At 36.9% G+C, this 25,281-nt stretch overlaps 8 protein-coding genes and 3 pseudogenes across 9 annotated transcripts in view; 5 read left to right on the forward strand and 6 right to left on the reverse strand.

The window, feature by feature from the left end:
* LOC104708190 (2-oxoisovalerate dehydrogenase subunit alpha 2, mitochondrial-like) overlaps window positions 1-2,348 on the forward strand; it is a 2,994-nt gene extending 646 nt beyond the window's left edge. Inside the window, exons 2-9 of the mRNA XM_010424713.2 lie at window positions 228-365; window positions 474-656; window positions 880-1,037; window positions 1,141-1,240; window positions 1,360-1,471; window positions 1,568-1,707; window positions 1,795-1,980; window positions 2,083-2,348. Of these exons, the coding sequence (XP_010423015.1) occupies window positions 228-365; window positions 474-656; window positions 880-1,037; window positions 1,141-1,240; window positions 1,360-1,471; window positions 1,568-1,707; window positions 1,795-1,980; window positions 2,083-2,250 (1,185 nt within the window). The 3' untranslated portion in view covers window positions 2,251-2,348. The remainder of the gene's footprint in view (window positions 1-227; window positions 366-473; window positions 657-879; window positions 1,038-1,140; window positions 1,241-1,359; window positions 1,472-1,567; window positions 1,708-1,794; window positions 1,981-2,082) is intronic.
* Window positions 2,298-4,319, reverse strand: LOC104708189 (annotated as a pseudogene).
* LOC104709867 (pectate lyase 1-like) lies at window positions 4,783-5,816 on the forward strand. Its single transcript, XM_019228829.1, has 2 exons — window positions 4,783-5,563; window positions 5,663-5,816. Exons 1-2 carry the CDS (start codon window positions 4,788-4,790, stop codon window positions 5,814-5,816), a joined length of 930 nt encoding a protein of 309 aa, XP_019084374.1. The 5' UTR covers window positions 4,783-4,787.
* LOC104708191 (pectate lyase 1-like) lies at window positions 5,995-7,205 on the forward strand. The gene is made up of 3 exons (XM_010424714.2): window positions 5,995-6,599; window positions 6,699-6,834; window positions 7,033-7,205. Exons 1-3 carry the CDS (start codon window positions 5,995-5,997, stop codon window positions 7,183-7,185), a joined length of 894 nt encoding a protein of 297 aa, XP_010423016.1. The 3' UTR covers window positions 7,186-7,205.
* LOC104708192 lies at window positions 7,360-7,982 on the reverse strand. Its single transcript, XM_010424715.2, has one exon. It carries the CDS (start codon window positions 7,949-7,951, stop codon window positions 7,613-7,615), a length of 339 nt encoding a protein of 112 aa, XP_010423017.1. The 5' UTR covers window positions 7,952-7,982; the 3' UTR covers window positions 7,360-7,612.
* LOC104708194 (vacuolar protein sorting-associated protein 20 homolog 2-like) lies at window positions 10,342-12,297 on the reverse strand. The gene is made up of 6 exons (XM_010424716.2): window positions 12,017-12,297; window positions 11,458-11,610; window positions 11,177-11,329; window positions 10,973-11,056; window positions 10,688-10,823; window positions 10,342-10,609 (listed from the first exon to the last, which is right to left on the reverse strand). Exons 1-6 carry the CDS (start codon window positions 12,116-12,118, stop codon window positions 10,584-10,586), a joined length of 654 nt encoding a protein of 217 aa, XP_010423018.1. The 5' UTR covers window positions 12,119-12,297; the 3' UTR covers window positions 10,342-10,583.
* Window positions 12,434-13,859, forward strand: LOC104708195 (RNA polymerase II transcriptional coactivator KIWI). Of its 2 annotated transcripts, XM_010424717.2 has the most exons (5): window positions 12,434-12,550; window positions 12,652-12,795; window positions 12,982-13,087; window positions 13,524-13,546; window positions 13,638-13,859. In XM_010424717.2, exons 2-5 carry the CDS (start codon window positions 12,661-12,663, stop codon window positions 13,695-13,697), a joined length of 324 nt encoding a protein of 107 aa, XP_010423019.1. In that variant the 5' UTR covers window positions 12,434-12,550; window positions 12,652-12,660; the 3' UTR covers window positions 13,698-13,859. The 2 variants fall into 2 exon arrangements, with proteins under 2 accessions (XP_010423019.1, XP_019084444.1); XM_019228899.1 differs by lacking the exon at window positions 12,434-12,550 and having other exon boundaries at window positions 12,692-12,795; window positions 12,948-13,087.
* On the reverse strand, window positions 14,203-15,766 carry LOC104708197 (annotated as a pseudogene).
* LOC104708196 lies at window positions 17,071-18,893 on the reverse strand (annotated as a pseudogene).
* Window positions 19,033-20,402, forward strand: LOC104708198. The gene is made up of 3 exons (XM_019228966.1): window positions 19,033-19,187; window positions 19,390-19,543; window positions 20,155-20,402. The coding sequence occupies exons 2-3, from the start codon at window positions 19,421-19,423 to the stop codon at window positions 20,245-20,247; spliced, it is 216 nt and encodes a 71-aa protein (XP_019084511.1). The 5' UTR covers window positions 19,033-19,187; window positions 19,390-19,420; the 3' UTR covers window positions 20,248-20,402.
* Window positions 20,986-23,707, reverse strand: LOC104708199 (amino acid permease 2-like). Its single transcript, XM_010424719.2, has 7 exons — window positions 23,590-23,707; window positions 22,982-23,123; window positions 22,648-22,881; window positions 22,459-22,552; window positions 22,137-22,351; window positions 21,910-22,049; window positions 20,986-21,804 (listed from the first exon to the last, which is right to left on the reverse strand). Exons 2-7 carry the CDS (start codon window positions 23,121-23,123, stop codon window positions 21,148-21,150), a joined length of 1,482 nt encoding a protein of 493 aa, XP_010423021.1. The 5' UTR covers window positions 23,590-23,707; the 3' UTR covers window positions 20,986-21,147.

Consider the following 25,281-nt stretch of genomic DNA (forward strand, 5'->3'; position numbering starts at 1 on the left):
TTTTTTTTTTTTTTTTTTTTCACTTTAATTAATCACTGATGTAAGTATAGTAATATGGAATCTAATAACTTTGCAACTCTTATTTTCATGGTCCACTCTAAAGATCACTGGTAACTGTTTAAAGAAATAAACGATTTAGAACACATCACTCTGATAGATGTCAGAAATTTTGCTACTTTTCTTTTTTTAAATCATGCTGTATGGATGGATGGACCTTTAATGTTCAGGTCATGGATTTTCCTGGAGGGAAGGTTGCTTTTACACCTGAGATTCAATTCATATCAGAATCCAGTAAAGAGCGTGTACCTTGCTACCGTGTTCTTGATGACAATGGCCAACTTATCACCAACAGCCACTTTGTTCAGGTTGACATGATAAAAAGAATTAATTAATCTTTTCCTTTGTTTGGTGAATTCTAAATATACTCTTTGAGTAAAAGGTTTTTTTTTTTTTTTTTTTTTTTNCGTCTTAAGGTTAGTGAGGAAGTTGCGGTGAAGATGTATAGCGATATGGTTACTCTTCAAATAATGGATAACATCTTTTACGAAGCTCAAAGACAAGGCAGACTTTCCTTTTACGCTACTACCATCGGTGAAGAGGCCATTAATATTGCATCAGCCGCAGCTCTCTCTCCTCAAGATGTTATCTTTCCTCAGGTTTTTTTAAATCAGTTCATCTTATGATACATGCTCTCTCTCTCTCTCTCTCTCTCTCTCATATTATGTATCCTGTTGCTACATTGTCCTGCATTGACCCTGTTTACATACTGTTAGTTCATAGTTGAAAGCTTCTGACTGTAGGGAAACTTTAATGAATTCATGTAAGAAAATGGAAGATAGATAGATTACGCTGTCTTTTTTTTGTTGTTGTACCTTGCAGTACAGAGAGCCTGGTGTGCTATTGTGGCGTGGTTTTACGCTTCAAGAATTTGCAAACCAGTGTTTTGGGAACAAATCTGATAATGGGAAAGGCAGGCAGATGCCAGTCCACTATGGCTCTAACAAGCTCAATTACTTCACCGTTTCAGCGACAATTGCGTATGGCCTGAGATCCTCTTTTCTCTAAACTCTTTTATATTCTTATAGATTCTCTTGCTTATGTTTCATGTTTTGTCTTACTGATTCTATATTTTGTCTCCAGTACGCAGTTGCCAAACGCGGTTGGTGCTGCTTATTCCTTAAAGATGGACAAGAAGGATGCATGTGCAGTCACATATTTTGGCGACGGTGGCTCGAGTGAGGTGAATCTAGTATCTTTGTTTGCATTTTTCTAGAGCCTTTCATATTTTCTGCATCACTATGAATTAAATTCTGAAACTGATAACTCTTTGGTGGCTGATTGAAATGATGTTTTTGCTAGGGAGACTTCCATGCTGCTTTGAATTTTGCAGCGGTTATGGAAGCTCCTGTGTTATTCATTTGCCGGAACAATGGATGGGCGATCAGTACTCCCACCTCAGATCAGTTCCGAAGTAACTCCTTTTCTTATTCCTTTGTATCATTTACATTCATTTAATTTGTTTTTTTCTTAAAAAGTCTTTTCGATTTGCAAACACAATGGCCAACAGGTGATGGTCTAGTGGTCAAAGGCCGTGCTTATGGTATTCGAAGTATACGTGTGGATGGAAATGACGCGCTTGCAATGTACAGTGCGGTGCATACTGCTCGTGAAATGGCAATTAGTGAAGAGAGGCCAATCTTGATTGAGGTTATCTTGATGTCATTCTGTTGTAAATATTACAAGTAACAACAAACACACAAATTAAGTTTCAAATCCTTTGTTTTATGCTGTTAGGCCTTAACATACCGCGTAGGACACCATTCAACATCAGATGATTCCACTAGGTACCGCTCTGCAGATGAGATAGAGTGGTGGAACAAAGCTAGAAACCCACTTTCTAGGTTTAGGACATGGATTGAAAGTAGCGGCTGGTGGAGTGATGAAGAGGAATCAGATCTGAGAAGCAGAGTCAAGAAAGAGGTAACTACAATTAAAAAAAACCTGGATCATGAGCATTGTATAAGAAGCATATAGGGTTTATATATGCTGTAACATTGGATTGTTTTTTATCCTTGTAAACAGATGTTAGAAGCGCTCAGGGTTGCAGAGAAGACTGAGAAACCGAATCTTGAGAACATGTTCTCGGATGTCTACGATGTTCCTCCTCTTAACCTCAGGGAACAGGAGCGTCAGGTGAGGCAGACCATCAAAAGTCACCCACAAGATTATCCATCAGATGTTCCTCTTTAGGTAGATTCAAATTAAATGCTTTATGTAGTAAAATGTAAGCCATTGTCTACTGTGTATTGAAATATTTATTGAAATCAAGACCATTATTCAAAAGCTTACAACGTCTTTGATTGAGCACAAACTTCTTCAGTATTAGGCAGTACACGACAGCCCAATGTGTTATATACACCAGATACCCATTTCAGACAGTACATATATTACAGTTTCATTTCAGTTATGTCTCAGAGAGAAAGCATCTCCTCTTCCATGGATTCTCTGATGGCCTTCAAGAGCTGTGGCATGAGCTTCCCAGTGCTGACCACGATCCCTGTTGAGTGTTCAAGATGTTTTCCTTTAGAGAAGTCCAGAGGATTCCCATCAGCATCGCAAACAACACCTCCAGCTTCTGCACAAGGCAAGACTAGGTAAACTTGAAACTGCACCTCATCAACTGTTTAGAGAGGTTGTGACTGACTTTGTAATAAACTTTGCTGTGTAATGTGCTTTAGAGTAAAAGTTTTTATGCAATAATACCTGTAGTGATGATTGCCCCAGCAGCATGGTTCCATATGTTCTCACGGTACCCTTTGAGAGTGAAACGCAAGTAGATCTCTGCGTCTCCTCGAGCTAGAGCTGCGTACTTCACTTGACTATGGATTCTTAGAGGTGGAGCTTTGATCCCAAGTTTCTGCTTACCGTAAAGAGAGCAAGTATTAGCAACAAAGAATTATATATATGCTAGGTCAGGCTCTAGGCATAATCAAAAGATGTTATACTTTGGCAATGGAACTATGGATGGGGATCGGTTTATGAGATGATTCGACAAAGGTTGCTTCTTGAGGATTCTCAATATTGCTCACTTGCACCTATTAAACACACTTTCTTGACTCTGTTTTAAGGATAAAGAAAGAGAAAAACAAGGCTAAGGACATCATATGGTGATGATACCTTCTCTGGAGGATGAGAGTCGCCTTCAAGCGACTGCACATAAGCTCCTTCTCCCTCTGTAGCAAAGAAAAGGCATCTGACTTAACCCGAAGAAGCAGACTTGTGATTCTCAATTTTAGGGCAAGCCAGGACACCGAGCACTACTTTGCCTTCCACAAGCAAAGACAATGCTACATCATACTCCTCTCCTTTTACAAACCTATGAACCAGAATCTGCAGCGTAGAGCAAAAATAAAGAGAAGTTTTTTCTATAATGAGTTTCTAGACTTCTCACCCTCTGGTTCCATCAACAGGATCAAGAATCCAATGGCGGCCACTGGAACCGCCTTGTGACCTCCCGTGGTCTATTGCCTTCCTGACATCTTCCACTGAAAGAGAAGAGTTGGCGTAAGAATCATCAGAAGCTAAAGCATTGTTCACAAGCTTAGTGATGCTTTCTAGAAATTCCTCGGCGCCATCTTTTTTCAGATCTTCTGCATTCCGCAAAAAGATATGTAACAGAGAACGATTTAGTTTTTGTGTGTGTGTAATTTAAATGTTTATAAGAGAGACCGCTCATAAATTAAGCTACCTCTTCTGCAACTAAGTATAATTGTTCAGGGTGAAGTTCTCTCTTTAATACATGACTGATCACAGCTTGGGATCCTGCATTTATCAATAAGTTTGGTCAGTAAGGACTGGTTGGTTGGACCAAGTTGACCGGTCTTGTTATGCAAAATCAGAACCGATTGACAAAAGAATTGTGAAATTGAGTTAACCGTAATCAGCAGCTGTAACTGGACTTTTATCAGATTTTGACCGTACGTCTGATTGCAACAGAGACTTCTGCACTTCCTAGTCAACCCCACAATTCCAAAAAAAAAAAAAAGTCTGTCTTTAAGAAAGCTTTCTCTATAAGTACTGGTTATAGATAGACATATGTGGTTACTAACCTGGCTGAGACGGACTGCAAGAGAGACGGCTTTCTTAGCCGCAGCAAGCTCCTTCTCATAAGTCATCGAAACAAGAAAGAAGTAAACGAAAGAAGACGAAGATGACTTTATTAATCGGGTCATGTGTTCATATATTCTAATATATAACCGAGTTTGGTGGAAGTTTCAACACATATTCGTAAGAAGATGCACTTGTTATATATTAATCAAGACCTGTGATTTCTATAAATCAATAGGCATATGTAGCTGTAAGAACTGTTGATACGATACTTGTAGAAAATATCAAAACCGAATATATTCGTTTTTGGAATCGAAATAACACGCTACGAAATACGAATCATATAAACTCAACATCTCAATACTAAATATAGCAAGCGAAGAGAAAAAACGAGTGGCTCTAACAGAAAATTAACAGTTCTACTATTTCTGTTTTACTTTTAGAAGTTTGCATTAAGTTGTTGCAACTTACAACTTCTTAAGTTCTTTAAGAACTCACACTAAATAGAAAACATAAAACCAACTCTCTTTTTTGGTTAAATGAAAACAAACTAGACCACTCGGATATATAAACTCCATCAGTAGTACACAAATCATCAAACACAACACAGCTTGCAATCATCATCTCAACCTTTTTCACTTCTTCTTGAATATCTTGATACACATCTTGTATCAAGAATCATGGCTAGGTTCTTGAATATCGCGTTGGTTCAACTCTTGATCGTTTTGTTTGTCGCAAATGTTTTGGAGGCCACGAAACTTAATGTGATGGACAAATGTTGGCGACCAAACCCACATTGGCGTAGAACCCGCAATCAGCTTGCCCGGTGTTCAGTCGGATTTGCCGGGAAAATGACAGGAAATATCGGTAAAGGAGTCGCACAGTACAAAGTAACCGACCCTTCTGATGATCCTCTGAATCCAAAACCTGGAACCCTAAGATACGGAGCAACACTCGTCAAAGGTAAAAAATGGATCACATTCAAGAGAAACATGAAGATCAAGCTTCATAAACCGCTTCTAATCAGCAGCTTCACGACACTCGATGGCCGAGGTGCTAGTGTTCATATCTCGGGTCCCGCTTGTCTCATAGTCTACAAAGCCACAGATGTGATCATTCATGGACTTAAGATCCATGATTGTAAAGCTCATCCACCAAGCTCAGTGATGGGACCAGACTCAAAGATCATTCAACTTGGAAAAGTGGACGGCGATGCGATTAGATTGGTCACGGCTAAGAAAGTATGGATCGACCACAACACGCTCTATGATTGTGAAGACGGTCTTCTAGACGTCACACGAGGGACTACTGATGTCACAGTGTCGAACAATTGGTTTAGGAACCAAGACAAGGTCATGCTTCTTGGACACGAGGATGGCTATGTAAGAGACAAAGACATGAAAGTCACTGTTGTGTTTAACCACTTTGGTCCTAATTGCAACCAGAGAATGCCAAGGTACAAAAGTGAAATATTAAAAAGCTTAGACTAATCAATTATCCATATATTGTTAATTTCATTTCTGATTTTGATGATAAGCTATGTTAATATATGCAGAATTAGATATGGATATGCTCATGTTGCTAATAACTATTACCAAGGATGGACTCAATATGCAATTGGAGGAAGCATGAGCCCTCGTGTGAAGAGTGAGTCAAACTACTTCGTCGCGCCAAAATCTGGACGCAAAGAGGTGCGTTTCAAGTCGTAAAATCACAAACGCAAAAAACACACAACACATTGTTTTTTTTTTTTGTAGCATATCTCATCTAGCATATGAATTTGTACTTCTTGTAGATAACTTGGAAGAAACATAGCCAAGGAGACCAAATGCAATGGAAGTTCTACTCAGTGAATGCTTACTTCGAGAATNCGGATTTGCCGGGAAAATGACAGGAAATATCGGTAAAGGAGTCGCACAGTACAAAGTAACCGACCCTTCTGATGATCCTCTGAATCCAAAACCTGGAACCCTAAGATACGGAGCAACACTCGTCAAAGGTAAAAAATGGATCACATTCAAGAGAAACATGAAGATCAAGCTTCATAAACCACTTCTACTCAGCAGCTTCACGACACTCGATGGCCGAGGTGCTAGTGTTCATATCTCGGGTCCCGCTTGTCTCATAGTCTACAAAGCCACAGATGTGATCATTCATGGACTTAAGATCCATGATTGTAAAGCTCATCCACCAAGCTCAGTGATGGGACCAGACTCAAAGATCATTCAACTTGGAAAAGTGGACGGCGATGCGATTAGATTGGTCACGGCTAAGAAAGTATGGATCGACCACAACACGCTCTATGATTGTGAAGACGGTCTTCTAGACGTCACACGAGGGACTACTGATGTCACAGTGTCGAACAATTGGTTTAGGAACCAAGACAAGGTCATGCTTCTTGGACACGAGGATGGCTATGTAAGAGACAAAGACATGAAAGTCACTGTTGTGTTTAACCACTTTGGTCCTAATTGCAACCAGAGAATGCCAAGGTACAAAAGTGAAATATTAAAAAGCTTAGACTAATCAATTATCCATATATTGTTAATTTCATTTCTGATTTTGATGATAAGCTATGTTAATATATGCAGAATTAGATATGGATATGCTCATGTTGCTAATAACTATTACCAAGGATGGACTCAATATGCAATTGGAGGAAGCATGAGCCCTCGTGTGAAGAGTGAGTCAAACTACTTCGTCGCGCCAAAATCTGGACGCAAAGAGGTGCGTTTCAAGTCGTAAATCACAAACGTAAAAAACACACAACACATTGTACTTTTTTTGCATATCTAATCTAACATATGAATTTGTACTTCTTGTAGATAACTTGGAAGAAACATAGCCAAGGAGACCAAATGCAATGGAAATTTTACTCAGTGAATGATTACTTCGAGAATGGAGCTTGTTTCGGCCTAGACAAAGGTGTTGGAAAAGCACGGCCTAATTACGGCCCAGATCAAAGGTTCACAGTCGCAAACGCTAAAACCGTTAAAGAACTCACAAGTTCAGCTGGAGCCTTACACTGCACCAGGAACTCCGTCTGTTAGAACAACAACGCTTAACATAACTTTTTAGCGTTTCATCATTTCTGCGTTTTCTTCTCTTTCATCTATGTACATCAAAATGTATGTTTTTTGTTTACGAATGATATACTACTAAAACTATAAGATTAAATAAAACAGAGCTAAACCAGTAATGTCAATTCGGTTGTTCCAGCATAGATACACAAACGTAAATGAAAACAAATAATCGAGGTTTAAGGAATTGAATTGTTAAAGCCTGTCTGCTAGAACAACAACGCTTAACATGACTTCTTAGCGGTTCAACATTGCAAAGTTTTATCTTCTTCTTCTTCTTCATTCATGTACATGAATTTTATGTGGATAAACAACAAAAATACTCTGACAAAACGGATTGAACCCGGGACATATTGATTCGGTTGGAAGAAACTAACCTCGTCAAAATTCTAACAGAGGCAATGGTTTTGAGTCTAAACTACTGATTAAGACGTTTTCTTGTCAGAGACTGAAGATGACTTGTCCATTGATTGAGCAGATTTAGAAGCTGCTACTGCTGATTGTTCATCTTCAACGAGTTTCCGGAGTTTTGTCTGAAGACCACGAACTCGATCCTCGGTTCTCCTCAGCTTCCTCCATCTATAAGCTGTCCAAAGGAAAAGACCGCCGTAGACAACTGCATAAGAACCCCAAACATATGGATAAGCTTCGGCGTGATCTCTCAGTTTCTTGTATTGTTCTTCAATTGCACCTACAAAACCAGGAGCCACTTGGTTTGGTTGGTTTTCCTGATCTTCTACTCCACTCTGCTCTGTCGTCGCCATCTCAAATCGCAAATCAGCTCTCTGACTAAATCTGAAGCGGAACAAAGAAACAAAAAAAAGGAAAGATATAAAGCAAGAAGAAGAGCTTTGATCATGCAGAAGAATGTAGACTAGTGGCAAGGAAAGTAAATATATATCGAAGAAAGGAAATAATAAAGGCCAAGTTCAGTCCCTAACTACAAAATTGAATAAAAAAAACTGCTAATTAGCAAGAACTGGCAAGAACAGTTCATGTCAGAGGATTAATACTTTTGTTTTGAAATCTCAAAGCAATGAAATGCTTCAAACGGTAGAATCTATATTGAGCTCATGAAATGAAACAAACTAAGATCATTTAAAAAAAAAAAAAAAAAAACTACAAAAGTCATAAGGAAGTTGGGAAATTTCATATCCATTTTACTTCTGAAACTTAAGGATCTACAAGTTCTTACGATTTGAGGAAATTACAACCAAAAGAAGTAGGAAATCTTAAAACTTTGCACAAACCCTCGAAACCAGATCGATGGGGGGCGAGATCTATGAAACGAAACACAGTAAAATTGAAATCAACCATCTCTGAGGCATTTGCACAAACACTTTCTAGGCATCTAGGAGATCTAATGGCTACAAAACCCCAGAAGTCACAGGCACAGACAAATCACAAATAATAAAATTCCTTTCTTTAATCTTCTTCAAAAGCATAAACAAACCCAATGGATCTTATCTCTATTCTCAGCATAATAAGAACGAAACGAAACGAAACAGGTACCTGGAAGTTAGACAAAGTCGTCTATGAACACGGTGAAATGAAGCTTAGAGAGCCATAGCTCTTAAACCCTATAAAAGCTTTGCAAAACCCCAGATCGAGAGATTTGATCGGTGTACCGTATCGCTTATTTTTCTTTGGTTTATTATGTCTTTGGTGTAAGATGTAACTTTAATTAGATTAAAATAAAAACCCGGTTTAATTTTGTATCAGTTTTAATACGGTTTGGTTCAAACTCAATTTATAATTTAATTTTCCTTTGGTTTTGAAATTTTGATAACAAAAAAATTAGAAAATTCTATGATAACGTCATTCAAACTTTCTAAAAAAGATGGCTAATTAAAGATGCCTAGCTACAACGAAGGATTGGTGAATACATGATCACATACTAACTATATTATTGTATACTCAACTACACGAAGTATATGTATTACATGGTCACATACATGAACTATATGACATCATGTGTTCAACACCATAGACATACAATCTGGTACACTGATTGATTAATTTCGGTGAAGACCGGTGTTGACCAAAAAAAATTTCTAAAATTAAAAATTAAAAATAAGAAATTATTATATTAAATCATTTATGGTTTTTATTAATTAAAAAATATTCTATTCAATATCTAATTATTTTTATATATATCCTAAATATATCTTAGATGTAAACTAGAGAACCCAAACCTTAAAAAAAATTCTAAAAATTAATTTAATATATTGTAATTGTTCATATGTTAAAAGTAAATATTGTGAATTTCTTTTGTTGTTGTTTATATGTTAATTCAATATCTAAAGATATTTTAAATATATTTCCTAAATATATCCTAAATGTAATATAGAGAACCCAAACCTTAAAAAAAAATTCTAAAAATTAATTTAACATATTGTAATTATGTAAAAGAGAGTAAAAATGAAAATGTTCATATGTTAAAAGTAAATATTGTTAATTTTTTGTTGTTTATATGTTATTTTGAGTATGTAAATTTTAAAGTAAAGAGTGTATAATTTTATATAACATTTACCATGCAAAATTTAGAGTAAAGAGTCATATACTCAATATTTTGCATATTATTTTCTAATGAAAGTAGTTGAATTTGATTTTATTGATTTTGTAGTAATTAAATAATCTGATTATGGGAGATTTATATATATATATATATATATATATATATATATATCTTGAAAATAATTATAAATTGTTTTTATATCTTGAAAATCATTATAAATGATTTTATATCTTGAAGATTATTATAAATGATTTTTTTATCTTGAAAATAATTATAAATTATTTTTATTTAACTATTTACTTTAGCTTGAAAAATAAAAAGTAATTAATTATAAGATTGAATATATTAGAGATATATAAAAAATATTTGGATATTGAATAGAAAATTTATTTTAATCATGAAAACCCATAAATAATTTACTATAATAATATATATTTTTTAATTTAGATTTTTTTTTAAGTGTTAGTCAACGCTGGAGTCAACGTTGGTCTTCGCCGGAGTCAACGTCGGTCTTCGCCGGAGTCAATCAACCGATGTACTGAATTAGATGTCTATGATGTTGACCGCATAACGTCATATAGTTTATGCATGTGGCCATGTAATACATATACTTTGTGTAGTTGAGTATACAATAGTATATTTAGCATGTCTGACCATGTATTTACCAATACTTAGTCTAACTAGCTATCTTTTTTCCAAACTTTCGCATGTTCAGAAACAAAGGAGACTCCATGAACTTGGTGCTTTACAAGCTGCAGAAGTAAGAAGAGAATACACAAAGGAGCTTTCAAGAGCCCAGAAGCAAAAGTTTCCAAAGAATGATTTCTATATATAACCCATGGCTATGTAGTACTCGATCAGAATTCTTCACTTCTAAATCAAGCATCCAAAGGTTCTTCAAGAACTGCAAAAACAGAAAGCATGTCTGAGTTAAAGGTTCTTTGTACCAAACAACTGTTACTTGTACAAACATTACAAACACCTTTTCTTTTTGTTGGAGTGCTTTCTGCATTGGAAGCGATCGGTGCTTTTGTTAGCACATCAGGGAGATCCAATTTCTCAGGTTCTTCAGGCACGAGCTCTGTCTTAGGCACTTCAGGCATATCTTCATCAATGAGCTTTAAACAAACAACAAACAAACAAACATTAAAATTTGACTCTATTCAGGAAGTAACAAAGTAGATGTCAATAGGCACAACAATATATGGTCCTAAAATGCAGGAAAATTTTGAATCTGAGAAACAAGAGAACCCATTATGTAACATACCTGACTTTCTAGGTTGTCGAATTCTGCTAAGATCTCTTCTTCATCTTCTGCTGATAGTTTCTCACCTAATATGGCACTCAGTTCCTAAAATCCAAGTGTTTGATAGTTAGATAAAGCAAAAGAATACTCTCACGAACATGAAAGAAACAAACAAGGAGAAGCTCGACTAATGTGACACATGATTAACGTTCATTATTAACTCACATCCTGATAAGCCTTGGCCTCGGCAGTGTCATCCATTAGTTTTTGAACATCATCAAGGTTGACCTCGCTCTGAATGGCCTTAATTGCACTATTACCTTGCTTTAGGCTCTCAAAGACTGCCTTCTGCTTGCTTGTAAGTTCAATATCTGCCAACTGAGAGACATAACGACAGGTTCATAATATGCTCTTTCAGATTTTTTTTCACAAGACAAAATCAGCTATCATCAAGTTATGCAATGGAAACAGCGAAATGCTATGAAGGGGGTCAAGTAAGTTTTTACTTGTTGTTCGACATTGATGACCCACTGATCTACTTGCTTCAGCAAGTCTTCTTGCGTCCGCTTCTTCTTCAGTGCTAACAAAGCCCTATCTTTTCGCTTCTCACGGATTAAGTCTCTCGCAGCTTGCTTCTCAGCTTCAATTACTTTCTCAAGCTAAAAAAAAAAAGGTTTAAAAAAAGAAAGAAGAGTTTAAAGAGAAAGAAGGTAAAGCTTAAAGATCAACAAGAAAGAACACAGCATTTGCATTCCATTTCTCAGCTATCGAACTCACTATCTAGCAACCCATAATTAAAACTATCATAAGCCTGACATAATAAGAATCAAAATTTGGATCCAAGATGAATTCTGAAGGCAACTTCTTCATCACCCAACACCTTTAATTGTTTCATACACATCGGATACAAGGCAAATAGCTTAAAATTCACTAACCTTTATCCCCCCCCCCNCCCCCCCTACATGACCTACGGTGAATCAAAACTACACTTTCAATCTCAGATTCCAGAAACAGACCTAATTCGAGCAAGGTTAAAAACCCTAGAAATGCGAAGGAATCAAGAACCTGTTGCTGATATTGACCAAGTTTGCGTCTTTGGGTTTTAAGAGAGAGAATCGCTCGATCAACCTCCGTGATCTTTGGTTTCTTCACGAACAAATTCCCCATCTAGTCACTTTATCCCACCAAAAAGCTTCACAAGTGGGAGAGATTTCTTGTCAAGGGCTTCGCGATTTCAAACCAAAGTCCAAATCTTTTTTTTTATTTTTTTTTATTTTAATTTTCCGGTGCAAAGTGCAAACTGCCGAAACCGCAAAGCTAAAAAAAGATCCCACGTTTTAAGATTTGGCCGCGCGTTTTCTCAAACCCACGGTTTAGTTTTATTAAAGCGTTCTGAATTATACATGTCACAGTTCTAATTTTATCACACGCGGTACAACAGCGCGTGATCGGTGAACGCATTAACATAATAAATACAGCGAGAAGAGAACGAGACGGCGTTTCATCATTTGTCCTTCAGAATCCCTCTCTCAAATCGATTTCGCAGTAGAAGAGTGCTTTTTGCTTTCTCTGAGGAACCCGTTGCAGCGTCACGACCAGGTGTGTCTTCTCTTGTTTAACTTTTTGTAATTTCTCGTTGTTTTGATTAGTGCGAGTTTACTCTGGTCTGAAAAGAGCGTTTTGGGTTTGGTTTTTTATAGTTGGAGAAAATGTCTTCGAGAGGAAAAAGGAAAGACGATGATGTCAGAGCATCGGATGACGAATCTGAAGCCCACGCGTCGGCTAAGAAAGTCGCAAAGCCAGCAGACTCCTCCGACGAGTCTGACGACATCGTCGTCTGCAACGTTTGACTACTCTCTCTCTCTCTCTCTCTCTCTCTGTCTTTCCAATAGCATTTCGTTATCTACTCTAGTAGCAGTGAGCTTTTAAGGGTTTCGATCAAGTTTTGATTTTGTTAATAGGTTTTGCTCAATTTTAGGGTTTTTAATTGAATTAGGGTTTATGATGGTTTGTTTGGGGTGTACATTCAGATATCTAAGAATAGGAGAGTCTCTGTGAGGAATTGGAATGGGAAGATTTGGATTGACATTCGTGAGTTTTATGTCAAGGACGGTAAAACTTTACCTGGGAAGAAAGGTAAACTTTTGTTTTTAACTATCTTCTTGTGTGTGTTCCTCTTGCTCTCATAATTCACCATTGCTAGTAATGTGTTCCCTCATATCCATAGTCTTTTGTATTATCTTTCGTAACTGTTTTGCTTTGTTAAGTTTCTGCATCTAGTTAGGATTTTATAATTGCAGATCGTAGGGCTTTACTATAAGAGGTTATTCTGCTGATTGAGAGTGTTTATGTGCTTCTAACTGCCAAGTATGAGAGGAGATGGTGCAGAGTGTTTTCTTTTCAATGTCATCGTTTTGTTTTTTTTAGGTTGTAGTAGTTCTTTAACATGAAAAAGTTTTGATAAATGATTTGCAATACCTCATATCTCTCTCTGTGGACAGCTATTTTAGTTTGCCTTCTTTGCGTAATCATGTATTAACAAGATTATCTCTATTTCTGTTATACGTTGCAGGTATCTCTCTAAGCGTGGATCAGGTATTCACATCTGTCTCCCATTGTTTATGTCTACCAGAATTGTTTCTGTTTTCTTGTTATTTGCTTATTACACAACTTTCCCTTAATGCAGTGGAACACTCTTCGGAACCACGCAGAGGATATCGAGAAGGCTCTCTCTGACCTTTCTTAGGTTTTCAAAACTTGTATAATTGGTTGTACGTCTATTAGAAGATGGCTCAGGTGTTTTGGTTGTTCTGTGCTTCGAATTAGTTGGTGTATTGACTATTATAACTTTTGGTTAAGACAAGCTTTGGTTGGCATTAAGAATGATTGCTCTTTTATTTGCTGTTTACAACTTAAATACGTTACTGGAATATCTGTTAACAAGATAAGGTCGAAACTGTTACATTGTTACATACCTCTTGATTGATCCGGACCTTGTCTTAAGAGCTGGGACACTGATCGAACCAATGTCAAGAACTCTGGGCACATAACCTTTTTCTTAATGCAGTGGAACAATCTTCGGAACCATGAGGAGGATATCTATAAGGCTCTCTCTGACCCTTCTTAGGTTTTAAAGCTTGTATAGTAACTCTATTGGAAGATGGCTTAGGTTGTTCTTTTGGTTTTGTTTTTCAGAACTGCAATTAGTTGATGTATCGAATCTATCACTTTTGGTTCAGAAAAGATTCGGCTGGAATTGAGAATGATTACTCTTTTATTTGATGTTGAATTTACAACTTGAGATATTGTGCTGGAATACATAAATACTCATTTGATAAAATTATAAACAATATAGATGTAAATGTTACATTGCTCTTGCCAAAGTTCACTTGAATCTGGACATTGTCCTAAAGAGCTGGAACACTGAGAGATCCCACGTCAAGAACTCTGTGCAATATCTGCCCAAACAGATCACAAAATGACAGATTATTAAGGCATTTTCAAGGCTAACGGAAAGGGAAGAGATGTATGTTATGTTCTAACCTCACCAACCCTAGCATTGATTTTCAATGGAACAAGGTCATCAGCTCTTGTTTCCCCTATATTTACAATTGCAGTCATGGCACCAGCCTCATGAGCAGCTCTGCAAAAGGTATATAAAGAAAGATTCTTAACGAGATGCAAACCCAAAACTGGATGAGATCATTCTCAAGCATTACCTGATAAGGCGAAAAGCGGACATTGTCATTAATGATGAACCCAAAACGAGTAATGCATCACTCTGTTTTGCAACTTCCATTGCCTGAGTAGCTCTTTCCTTCGGGATGTTGTCTCCAAAGAAAATTACCTTCAATAAATCCAACGCATAATAAGAAACAGTGCCAAACTGCTTTGTCTCTATCTCATATAGTCGAGCTTACATCGGGTTTTAGGACTCCTTGGCACTTTTCACATACTGGTATATGAAAACCCTCTTCCCAAAACTTTTCGTCAATCTCAATATCTCCATCAGGCCTCTGTTTCATGCCAACGCTCTTTTCAGAGCCTGGATCTCCATGATCAATACTTTCTATTGCTTCAGCCCACTACAGTAGAAACAATAACATTGTAACTTTTGCGAGATAATACATTATTAATTCAGTTGATTCGGGTTATGGTATACACTGACCTTAGGATTGATAGCTTTTAGCTGATCCTGAAACAAGTCTCGGGGAAAAGAGAAGCCACAATCTAAACACATAACAGTATATACAGTCCCATGTAATTCAAGTGGATCGCTTCCAGCACGGTGATGCAGCCTAAAAACTTAGAGCTTAGAGTCAACATTCTTCACACCCAACAGAGATCCCACAAAAAAAGGAACTGATTAGTACAATATACCTGTCAACGTTTTGAGTGATCATAAAGTTGATTCGTCCAGCTTTCTCTAGTGATGCTAAAGCAGTATGAGCTGGTCCTGGTTGTGCTGCAGTGAACCGCCTCCATCCAGCGTAACTCCTTGCCCAATACCGCCTCCGAGCTCGGCTTGATCGAGTAAATTCCTGTGAAGCAGGTTGTCGACAATAGATTTAAGACAACAATAAGATGACCCCAAAGTTTGCATTAAGCATCGTAAAGATTTTCATAGATCTTGCCTTCAGATCACCTGATGGGTTATTGGTTTGAAACCAGAACTATATGCTCCATTGGGACTGCATCAGATGTAACCAGATGTAAGGAAAAGGACATGTGAATCAAAAATCTTGATCAAACTGAGACCATCTGCACAAAGAATACAAGCCATTTTCAAACCTTCTATAATCCGGGATTCCACATTCTGTGCTAATCCCAGCTCCGGTCAAGATGGTGAGTCTCGAACTGCAGGAGAGAAGAGGAAAGCCATAAAGATTTACAAATCACATAATGGTCACTGCCTGAAAAGATGGTGAAGGAATATGAACCTTTGCTCAAAAAGTCGATATAACTTTTGGATATCTTCCATATTGGGAGGATCAGCATCTGGAACAATGTTTTTATCCCTAAGAAACCTAGGAGGTGCTTTTGATTCATTCCCCAAAAGAACCACCACCAGGGATTGAAACTCGACATGTTGTTCTCACAAAGCGTCTGCATCCTTTAAACAACATAACCAAATTTCCCCTAGATTGTAGTGGTTGGNCTCATTTGATAAAATTATAAACAATATAGATGTAAATGTTACATTGCTCTTGCCAAAGTTCACTTGAATCTGGACATTGTCCTAAAGAGCTGGAACACTNAAAAACACACACACACAAAACCTTTGCAACATTAACACCATTTCCTAGCTAAAGTAATGAATCAAACCAGCTTTTAAGGCCACAAAATATTTACTCATACTTGCCTGTAACAATTCCTCCAAACACTCTTCTCATGCTCACCAAAAAAAAAGCCTACAGATGTAAAATGCAACTACTTAACTACATCAATGATCACAAATCCCAGGGAAACGCATCCAAGAAAACCAAATTCAATAAAGAATATGTAGCGAGACAATGAGATTCAAAAATTAAGCCATCAAATCATAGTTTCACCGACAAGTAAATAATACAAAACACAAGAGATGTTTCGTGAGGCAATATACACATATCTTCTTCTTCTTCTTATCTTAGAATTCGAAAAAACATAATGAAACGATTCCTCAACATATATAATGTAATTAGATATCTCCGCATTAGATACCTTTGAGAGAGAGGTCGTTAATGGCGGATGAAACCAGATTTCTCCAGTTTTTTTGCTTTTTGCTTCTCCAGAAATTTTTTTTTTTTTTTCTTAAATGTAAGAAGACGAGGTGGCTAAAATCGGACGTTTGAAACTCATTCTGGCTGAGCAAGTAGCCACGTTGCGCAATTATCCACCGTCAAATCGTTTCACTATCACTTAACCAAAAACGACGTCGTTAAAGGAAATAAAACAGAAACCTAAATTGCTACTTGCTGCTACCCACCGTGTTGTTCCCTCTTCCGTCTCCGACGATTTCTTAGCATCTCCGGCGAATCGTCTTCTACTTCTTCTCCGGAGAATCAAAATCCAGATTTCTCTTACTTGCATCAGGTTTGTACCCATCATATACNTCCAACGCATAATAAGAAACAGTGCCAAACTGCTTTGTCTCTATCTCATATAGTCGAGCTTACATCGGGTTTTAGGACTCCTTGGCACTTTTCACATACTGGTATATGAAAACCCTCTTCCCAAAACTTTTCGTCAATCTCAATATCTCCATCAGGTCTCTGTTTCATGCCAACGCTCTTTTCAGAGCCTGGATCTCCATGATCAATACTTTCTATTGCTTCAGCCCACTACAGTAGAAACAATAACATTGTAACTTTTGCGAGATAATACATTATTAATTCAGTTGATTCGGGTTATGGTATACACTGACCTTAGGATTGATAGCTTTTAGCTGATCCTGAAACAAGTCTCGGGGAAAAGAGAAGCCACAATCTAAACACATAACAGTATATACAGTCCCATGTAATTCAAGTGGATCGCTTCCAGCACGGTGATGCAGCCTAAAAACTTAGAGCTTAGAGTCAACATTCTTCACACCCAACAGAGATCCCACAAAAAAAGGAACTGATTAGTACAATATACCTGTCAACGTTTTGAGTGATCATAAAGTTGATTCGTCCAGCTTTCTCTAGTGATGCTAAAGCAGTATGAGCTGGTCCTGGTTGTGCTGCAGTGAACCGCCTCCATCCAGCGTAACTCCTTGCCCAATACCGCCTCCGAGCTCGGCTTGATCGAGTAAATTCCTGTGAAGCAGGTTGTCGACAATAGATTTAAGACAACAATAAGATGACCCCAAAGTTTGCATTAAGCATCGTAAAGATTTTCATAGATCTTGCCTTCAGATCACCTGATGGGTTATTGGTTTGAAACCAGAACTATATGCTCCATTGGGACTGCATCAGATGTAACCAGATGTAAGGAAAAGGACATGTGAATCAAAAATCTTGATCAAACTGAGACCATCTGCACAAAGAATACAAGCCATTTTCAAACCTTCTATAATCCGGGATTCCACATTCTGTGCTAATCCCAGCTCCGGTCAAGATGGTGAGTCTCGAACTGCAGGAGAGAAGAGGAAAGCCATAAAGATTTACAAATCACATAATGGTCACTGCCTGAAAAGATGGTGAAGGAATATGAACCTTTGCTCAAAAAGTCGATATAACTTTTGGATATCTTCCATATTGGGAGGATCAGCATCTGGAACAATGTTTTTATCCCTAAGAAACCTAGGAGGTGCTTTTGATTCATTCCCCAAAAGAACCACCACCAGGGATTGAAACTCGACATGTTGTTCTCACAAAGCGTCTGCATCCTTTAAACAACATAACCAAATTTCCCCTAGATTGTAGTGGTTGGTACATACTACGCAACGGACACAAATCTGAAAAAAACACACACACACAAAACCTTTGCAACATTAACACCATTTCCTAGCTAAAGTAATGAATCAAACCAGCTTTTAAGGCCACAAAATATTTACTCATACTTGCCTGTAACAATTCCTCCAAACACTCTTCTCATGCTCACCAAAAAAAAAGCCTACAGATGTAAAATGCAACTACTTAACTACATCAATGATCACAAATCCCAGGGAAACGCATCCAAGAAAACCAAATTCAATAAAGAATATGTAGCGAGACAATGAGATTCAAAAATTAAGCCATCAAATCATAGTTTCACCGACAAGTAAATAATACAAAACACAAGAGATGTTTCGTGAGGCAATATACACATATCTTCTTCTTCTTCTTATCTTAGAATTCGAAAAAACATAATGAAACGATTCCTCAACATATATAATGTAATTAGATATCTCCGCATTAGATACCTTTGAGAGAGAGGTCGTTAATGGCGGATGAAACCAGATTTCTCCAGTTTTTTTGCTTTTTGCTTCTCCAGAAATTTTTTTTTTTTTTTCTTAAATGTAAGAAGACGAGGTGGCTAAAATCGGACGTTTGAAACTCATTCTGGCTGAGCAAGTAGCCACGTTGCGCAATTATCCACCGTCAAATCGTTTCACTATCACTTAACCAAAAACGACGTCGTTAAAGGAAATAAAACAGAAACCTAAATTGCTACTTGCTGCTACCCACCGTGTTGTTCCCTCTTCCGTCTCCGACGATTTCTTAGCATCTCCGGCGAATCGTCTTCTACTTCTTCTCCGGAGAATCAAAATCCAGATTTCTCTTACTTGCATCAGGTTTGTACCCATCATATACTTTTTTTTGCATCTGTAGATTCTCAACCAAAACTTTCTTATGAACACACACACACCAAAACCTTGCTTCCCTATCAAAATCACTTGCTTTTGCTGCTTTGATTATGTTTTTGATAAGATAAGTTAGGATTGAGCTGAATCATTACAGTTATTGACTGGGTGATGTGAATTTTAATGATAACAGAGCTAAAGATTCTTGAGTTGGAAATCAAAAGATGCCTCACAGAACAAGGCCATTGAAGGGACTCTTACTTTTCACTGGAATTAACTTTCTCTTGGTGCAGACCATTACCCCTGTCTATGATTTTGTCTGCTTCTTGCCTTACTGGGAGAGAAGGGTGTGTTTTAGATTAAACTTGGAGACAATGATCACTTTTTGTTTTCATTCTGTTTCTATATCCCCCAAGTGTGTAGTTTAACTCATCTGGTTTATGATCATGGTAACTAGTTCGGATACTTTGATAGGGCGATTTAAGCTTTAAAGGGCTCGAATCTCTTTTGTAGGCATATTTGTCCATCTAAAAATGCAAGCCTTTGAGAGCTATTGTTCAGTTCACATATAGTGTATTCATATGATGCTATTTGATGATTTGACTCAAGTAAACTGTTTTGTGGCCAAATTAGTTCTCGTGTCACTTATGATTTAAATACGAACTAGTTGTTGCACTAATAGCTGAAGACTGCGAGCTAACTTTTTAGATGATAGAAGGTTTTAGACGTTGCTTGGAGCTAACTGTTTTGCTCCTGTAGGTTATGTGCATAGGTAGCATGAAGTATGCTCTCAGATTTGACATTCTAAATTAACAAATTGGATCATGTTGCATTATCAAATACGCAATAACTCTAGTGCTGTTTTTTTCTGTTTTCTCCCGTTTTTTTGGCATCTCATGTCAATTACTGTTTAACTTTCGTTTTTCTATTTCTCTGTTGTTACATGAAATCTTAACAGAGAGAGAGAATCCGGCAGGAGCGTGAAGCAGCAGCTGCATCCTTAAACAGCACAAACTCAACACAGAAAGCAACTCAAGCATCTGTTGGATGATGAGCTCTCTACATCTTCTCAATCTTTTAATCAGAAGCATTCCTCTTTGTAAGAAACTATTTACCCTCTGATTACTGAATAACTGAGAAGACAGAAGAAGGCATATTCACATCTCTTCCCTGAGCTAAATCTATTGGTAACAAATCTTGAAAGTTTCTGAGTTGTTTTAAAACATGTGCCTCAGTCGTAGATACTTTCAAAGATTCTGATCATTGGCAAGATCCGAGAACCCCACATGTTTTTGATAAGTAAGATAGGCTATTAGAAAAAGGTACCACATTATATGATTTTCTTGAAAAAGGCTTTTTGTTTTGGGTGGACAGCTCAATTATACTTATTTGAGGAGATTCTCTTTTATGCTAAACCATCCAAATTGCTCCTTTTTTTTATATATAAAATCACTGAACTGTCAGTGTCTCACTTTGATCAAATTCCATTTTACCATGACCATGTTTGTCAACATAAAAGATGCAATATTGCAATATATTACATAAAAAAACATAAGAAATCATTTTTTTGTAGACTACGTTGTTTAAACCATTCGGTTATTGATGTTTAATTTGCAATTTGGAAAAAAAAAATCTCTCATATTAACCACCTAAACGAAAACAATTGGACACTTCAGTAATATATAGAGCTCAAATCAAAATGAGAGCATTTTTATCAATTGAACACGAAACACCAACACTACAACGTACAAACTAATGTGATATAGAGAAGAAAACACACGAGTTTATATAAGAGATTTATATAATGGTTGAAATTTATAGCAGATTTTATAATTTTATTACAGAGATGAAACCATACGAAATTAAAACATACAATATACACATTTTCAAGTTTTCTTTGAAATGCTAAATAAACAATAAACTTTACACACCCAACATCCTTGTTGTTTCATCAATATGTAGACTTGAAGGGCTTATAGACCTTAAGATCAAGCATCACTCCGGCTATTGATCCAACTCCTGCGACCACCGAGATCAGAAGACAAGCAACACTAAGCATCTGTAAACACACCCATCTCGTGCTCCATTTCTCAACCTTCCTCTGCTTTATATACATCTCCACCGGAAAATAAACCGTCAAGGGCCAAAACCCTAACGCCCCTAAGATCCCAACCACATCGTTGAAAAATGGCATTAGCATCGATATCACGGTGGTTGAAACGACAAATCCACACCGGTAAACTATCCTGAAAACGTTTGCTTTGTATGGAGACTTGAGTCCGGGGATTTTGATTTCAAATTCCTTGGTGAAGAAGTCATTGTCTGGATATCTCTCTGCGACTGATTTTTCAATAAAGGCGAAGATAGGCTGAGCAAATACTTGGTAAGCTCCAATAAGGTGGATGACGATGGCGGCGTTGGCTATGTCAAGGAGCCAAAACGGGTTGTAGAATCCAAAACCCGTGAGGAGGTTTCCTGGTGCTGCATCTCCGAAGGCGGCGTAACCCATTGAGCCACATAGCATGTAGAACATAGTCGTGACAGCGATGCTGATTTTTGTAGCTTTCTTCATCGTTTTCGATTCCGCCGGCGGAGATCTTACAGTATCCTAAATAACAAGAGCAAAAAGAGTCAAAAAGCTGAATCTTTCTTTTTTAAACCTAAAAGTTGAATCTTGTGTGCAAAGAAAGGTTTTGTATATATATTTATTTACCTGAATCTCGATTAGCACAGCCGAGTACGAGTATGCAAAGGCAATGTCTCCAAGTGCTTGGAATGTTCTCCATATCTTTTGTGTTTGAGTCACAGTTCCGATGCTTATTCCAGTGAGACTTCCTTTGAAAACTCCGTTTGCTGAGAGAATTCATATCAAGATTTAGCCTTTTTTCGATTCTCGTAAAGACTATGGGAGTCTTTCACTCTTTTGTACGTAATTTTTACCTGCAACTTGAACGATTCCAAGAGCTAGGCCGATGGCAGAGTAAGTGAAGGACATGACAGCTGCAACAATGGAGATCCACCATATCTGGTCAAAGTCAGGAATCTGAGAGAACAAGATCTCTGTCACACCAAATATTATCATGTAAGGATTGCTCGACATGTGACATGGGTCTTTTCCTCCGCTCTTGTGGAAGCAGTTCGATCTCTTGATCGCCCTGCGTGATCCATCCGAGTATGCAAATGTTAAAAAAAAAAACGTTTTTCTTTGTTCCGTTGGTTATGTTAAATTATGTTTGGAAAGGAAACAAAGAAAACAACTCACATCATGCTTATAGATGCTGCTATTGTGTATCCTATCGCTATACCAAAGAGATTCAAATATTGAATGAGCCCACAAATCTTGAACTTGAACCCACCTACAAGAGAACAGAGCATTTCAATACTCAAAACAAAAAGCAGAGCTATAACAGAGCATTCAAATCAGTATTGATTGATTCGAGAGTATTGGTACCTAGGATTGATCGAACGGCGTCCATGTAAGTGTAGTTTCTCTTGCCAGACACTGCATCACCGGTTCTGTAGCAATCGCTAAGAAGTGTCGAGGAGTAAAGAGTAACGAAAGAGAACAATAGCATCACGGCAGGGCCAGCGATCCATCCAAGCTGTGCAATCGCCCACGCCAATGACAAAACGCCGGATCCAATCACCGCAGTTATGATATGAGCGCTCGCGGTCCAAACAGTCCCTGATATAAAAACGCGTTTTGATTTTGCGTTTTAGCATTTACGTTTATAAAACAAATGAAAGAAACGAACGTTGGATATTTGTTATGTTTAAATTTTTACCGGTTCTTTTGAGGCGGCCATCGTCGTCAAAGCATTTAAAAGCCGGTTGTGGAGGGACGGCATCGTTGCTGGCCACGTCGAAGACTTGGTGGCCGTGATGGTGGGTGTGATGGTGGCGATTGGCGGCAGCGGTTTCACCCATCTGTTAATTAGGAAAAAACCAGTCTTAGTTTACTATGACCGTGGGAGGGTGAACTAAAATAACGTGTTATGTAATTTTTATTCAATTCGGATAAAATTGAATCGGTGTATTCTCAACCGGAAATAGATTTTACTATAAGGACTTTTACAACTTGGTGTTAAAACAAAATAGAATTCATTTGTAGGTATTAAAAATGTCAAAATTCTATTTCAGAACTTTTAGTTGAGCTTAAAATTTTGTTTCATTCAAATGGATGTCTTACAGCTTCCTATGCAAGTATAGATATATTGATATGCATGGTAGAAATTTAATAAACCATGTGTGAAACATTGTAAATATAATTTTATGATAATGTGAGAATAATGTGTGCAGGAATCTGAGAGAGCAAGATATTCAAACTAGTTTCTGATTGTAATGTTAAATTAAATATACGTAAAAAAATTCAAGAGAAACGTAGTAATAGTACCTCCTCTTATTGAGCCTTAAAGAGAAGTAAGACAATTACAAAGCTATGAACAAAAACAAAGAAGAGCAAAATAAAACTAGGGAGATGGGTGATGATAGTAGTTGCTGCTGCATTTTGGTTAGTGTTTGCTCTGTTTCTTATATAAGCCATGAAAAGTGAGGAATATAATTTAATTAGCTAAAAATATATGAATATTTGTGTATGACAATTATTTCAATTTTGACAATATTTGTTTGTTAGGTATTTTCTTTTTTTCTCCACCATCATTAGTGAGATATGAATAAAAGAAAATAAGAAAGAATCGAATGCTTCTTCTCCTCCGTACCTTTTGGGTTCGACTTAATCACTCAGTGTTTATATTAATCAACAAAGTTGTGAAACTCATTATTACTTCAAATATTTCATAGATGTATAATACATTAATATGACAAGGATATACCAAGTTTAGGATTATATAATTAGAAAGAATTTCTGCTGCCTAAGTGCTTGTATATATTATAATGTTCATCATTATGTTCCTCCATATAACGTGGAATTTCTTTCCAAAGGCCACGCGTAGCCGTAGTGTTTTCTTCGAAAGTGAAACGAAAAGTTAGAAAACGAATTATGAAAATTTAGTTTCGAGAATGATATTTTTATTCACGTACCTAAATATGAATATGAGCAGAGAAAAAACAAATAATGGTATGCATGGAAACGTCTTGAGAAACTAAACTATATATTGTTATGTTGTATCGTTCAAAATTTAGACATCAACTCTAAGGTAATCAATTGTTGAACCCGAATAAGAGTTCTGACTATGAATATGGATTTGATGTGCTCCAAAATTCATAATGGTTTTGTAGGGACGTAATATTTATAATCACGTATTTTTATCATCTCAATCAAATCTCTACAACTAATATTGAAGATGCAGAGCCACAATAATGGCCTTGTATGATGAGTTTGTTTTTTGAAAACCTTGACCTATATTGTAAGTCATCTACCACTACCAGCTGCACCACTCGAACTTAATAAGTAGCTTGTGGTCACTGGTCCCTTGTTGATGTTGTTCATATTAATTAGTGGTATGAAGTTATGCTAAAATTAAAGTAGATGAGGTAATTTAAGTAGATGTTCAAGAGACTATTTAAAACCCATAATTAAACTCCCAAATTACACCGAACGCTCGCTCACCGAGCTTTAACAAATTGTGGATGGATACTTTTACGTGGGATTTAACATAATTAATACGACAAGTGTAGGCGTAAAGAATATACTTTAGTTATCAGTAATCACGAGAAATCGGTATTGACTAAACACATCTTCCACAGCTGCAAAGTTTTATAAAATAGAACTAGACATTAATAAGCAAGTGTACCAACACCGTCCGCCATGAAGAAAAAGGTGAGAACAGTGTCCTAGTGATTGATATGATTATATTGACAAGAGAGAATCGAATTTTTTCGAGTGACTCCTATCCACCATTATATTTTCATTATTATTTTAATGTAGGATCAGAGAATCTTTGAAATCCTTCTCATCATCTCATGTATAAAAGAAATTATTATAAGTTTTTTGTTGAATTCCAAGATTCTATCTTCATATACAATTTATTACTATTCTCTTTGCACAATAATTAAGGCCCAATGTTTAGGCTTCAGACAAATATAAAATGTTAGTTTAGTCTTTGAACTTAGTCAATAAGAACCG

Source organism: Camelina sativa, chromosome 8, assembly GCF_000633955.1.
Source record: "Camelina sativa cultivar DH55 chromosome 8, Cs, whole genome shotgun sequence".
Classification (NCBI taxonomy): domain Eukaryota; kingdom Viridiplantae; phylum Streptophyta; class Magnoliopsida; order Brassicales; family Brassicaceae; genus Camelina; species Camelina sativa.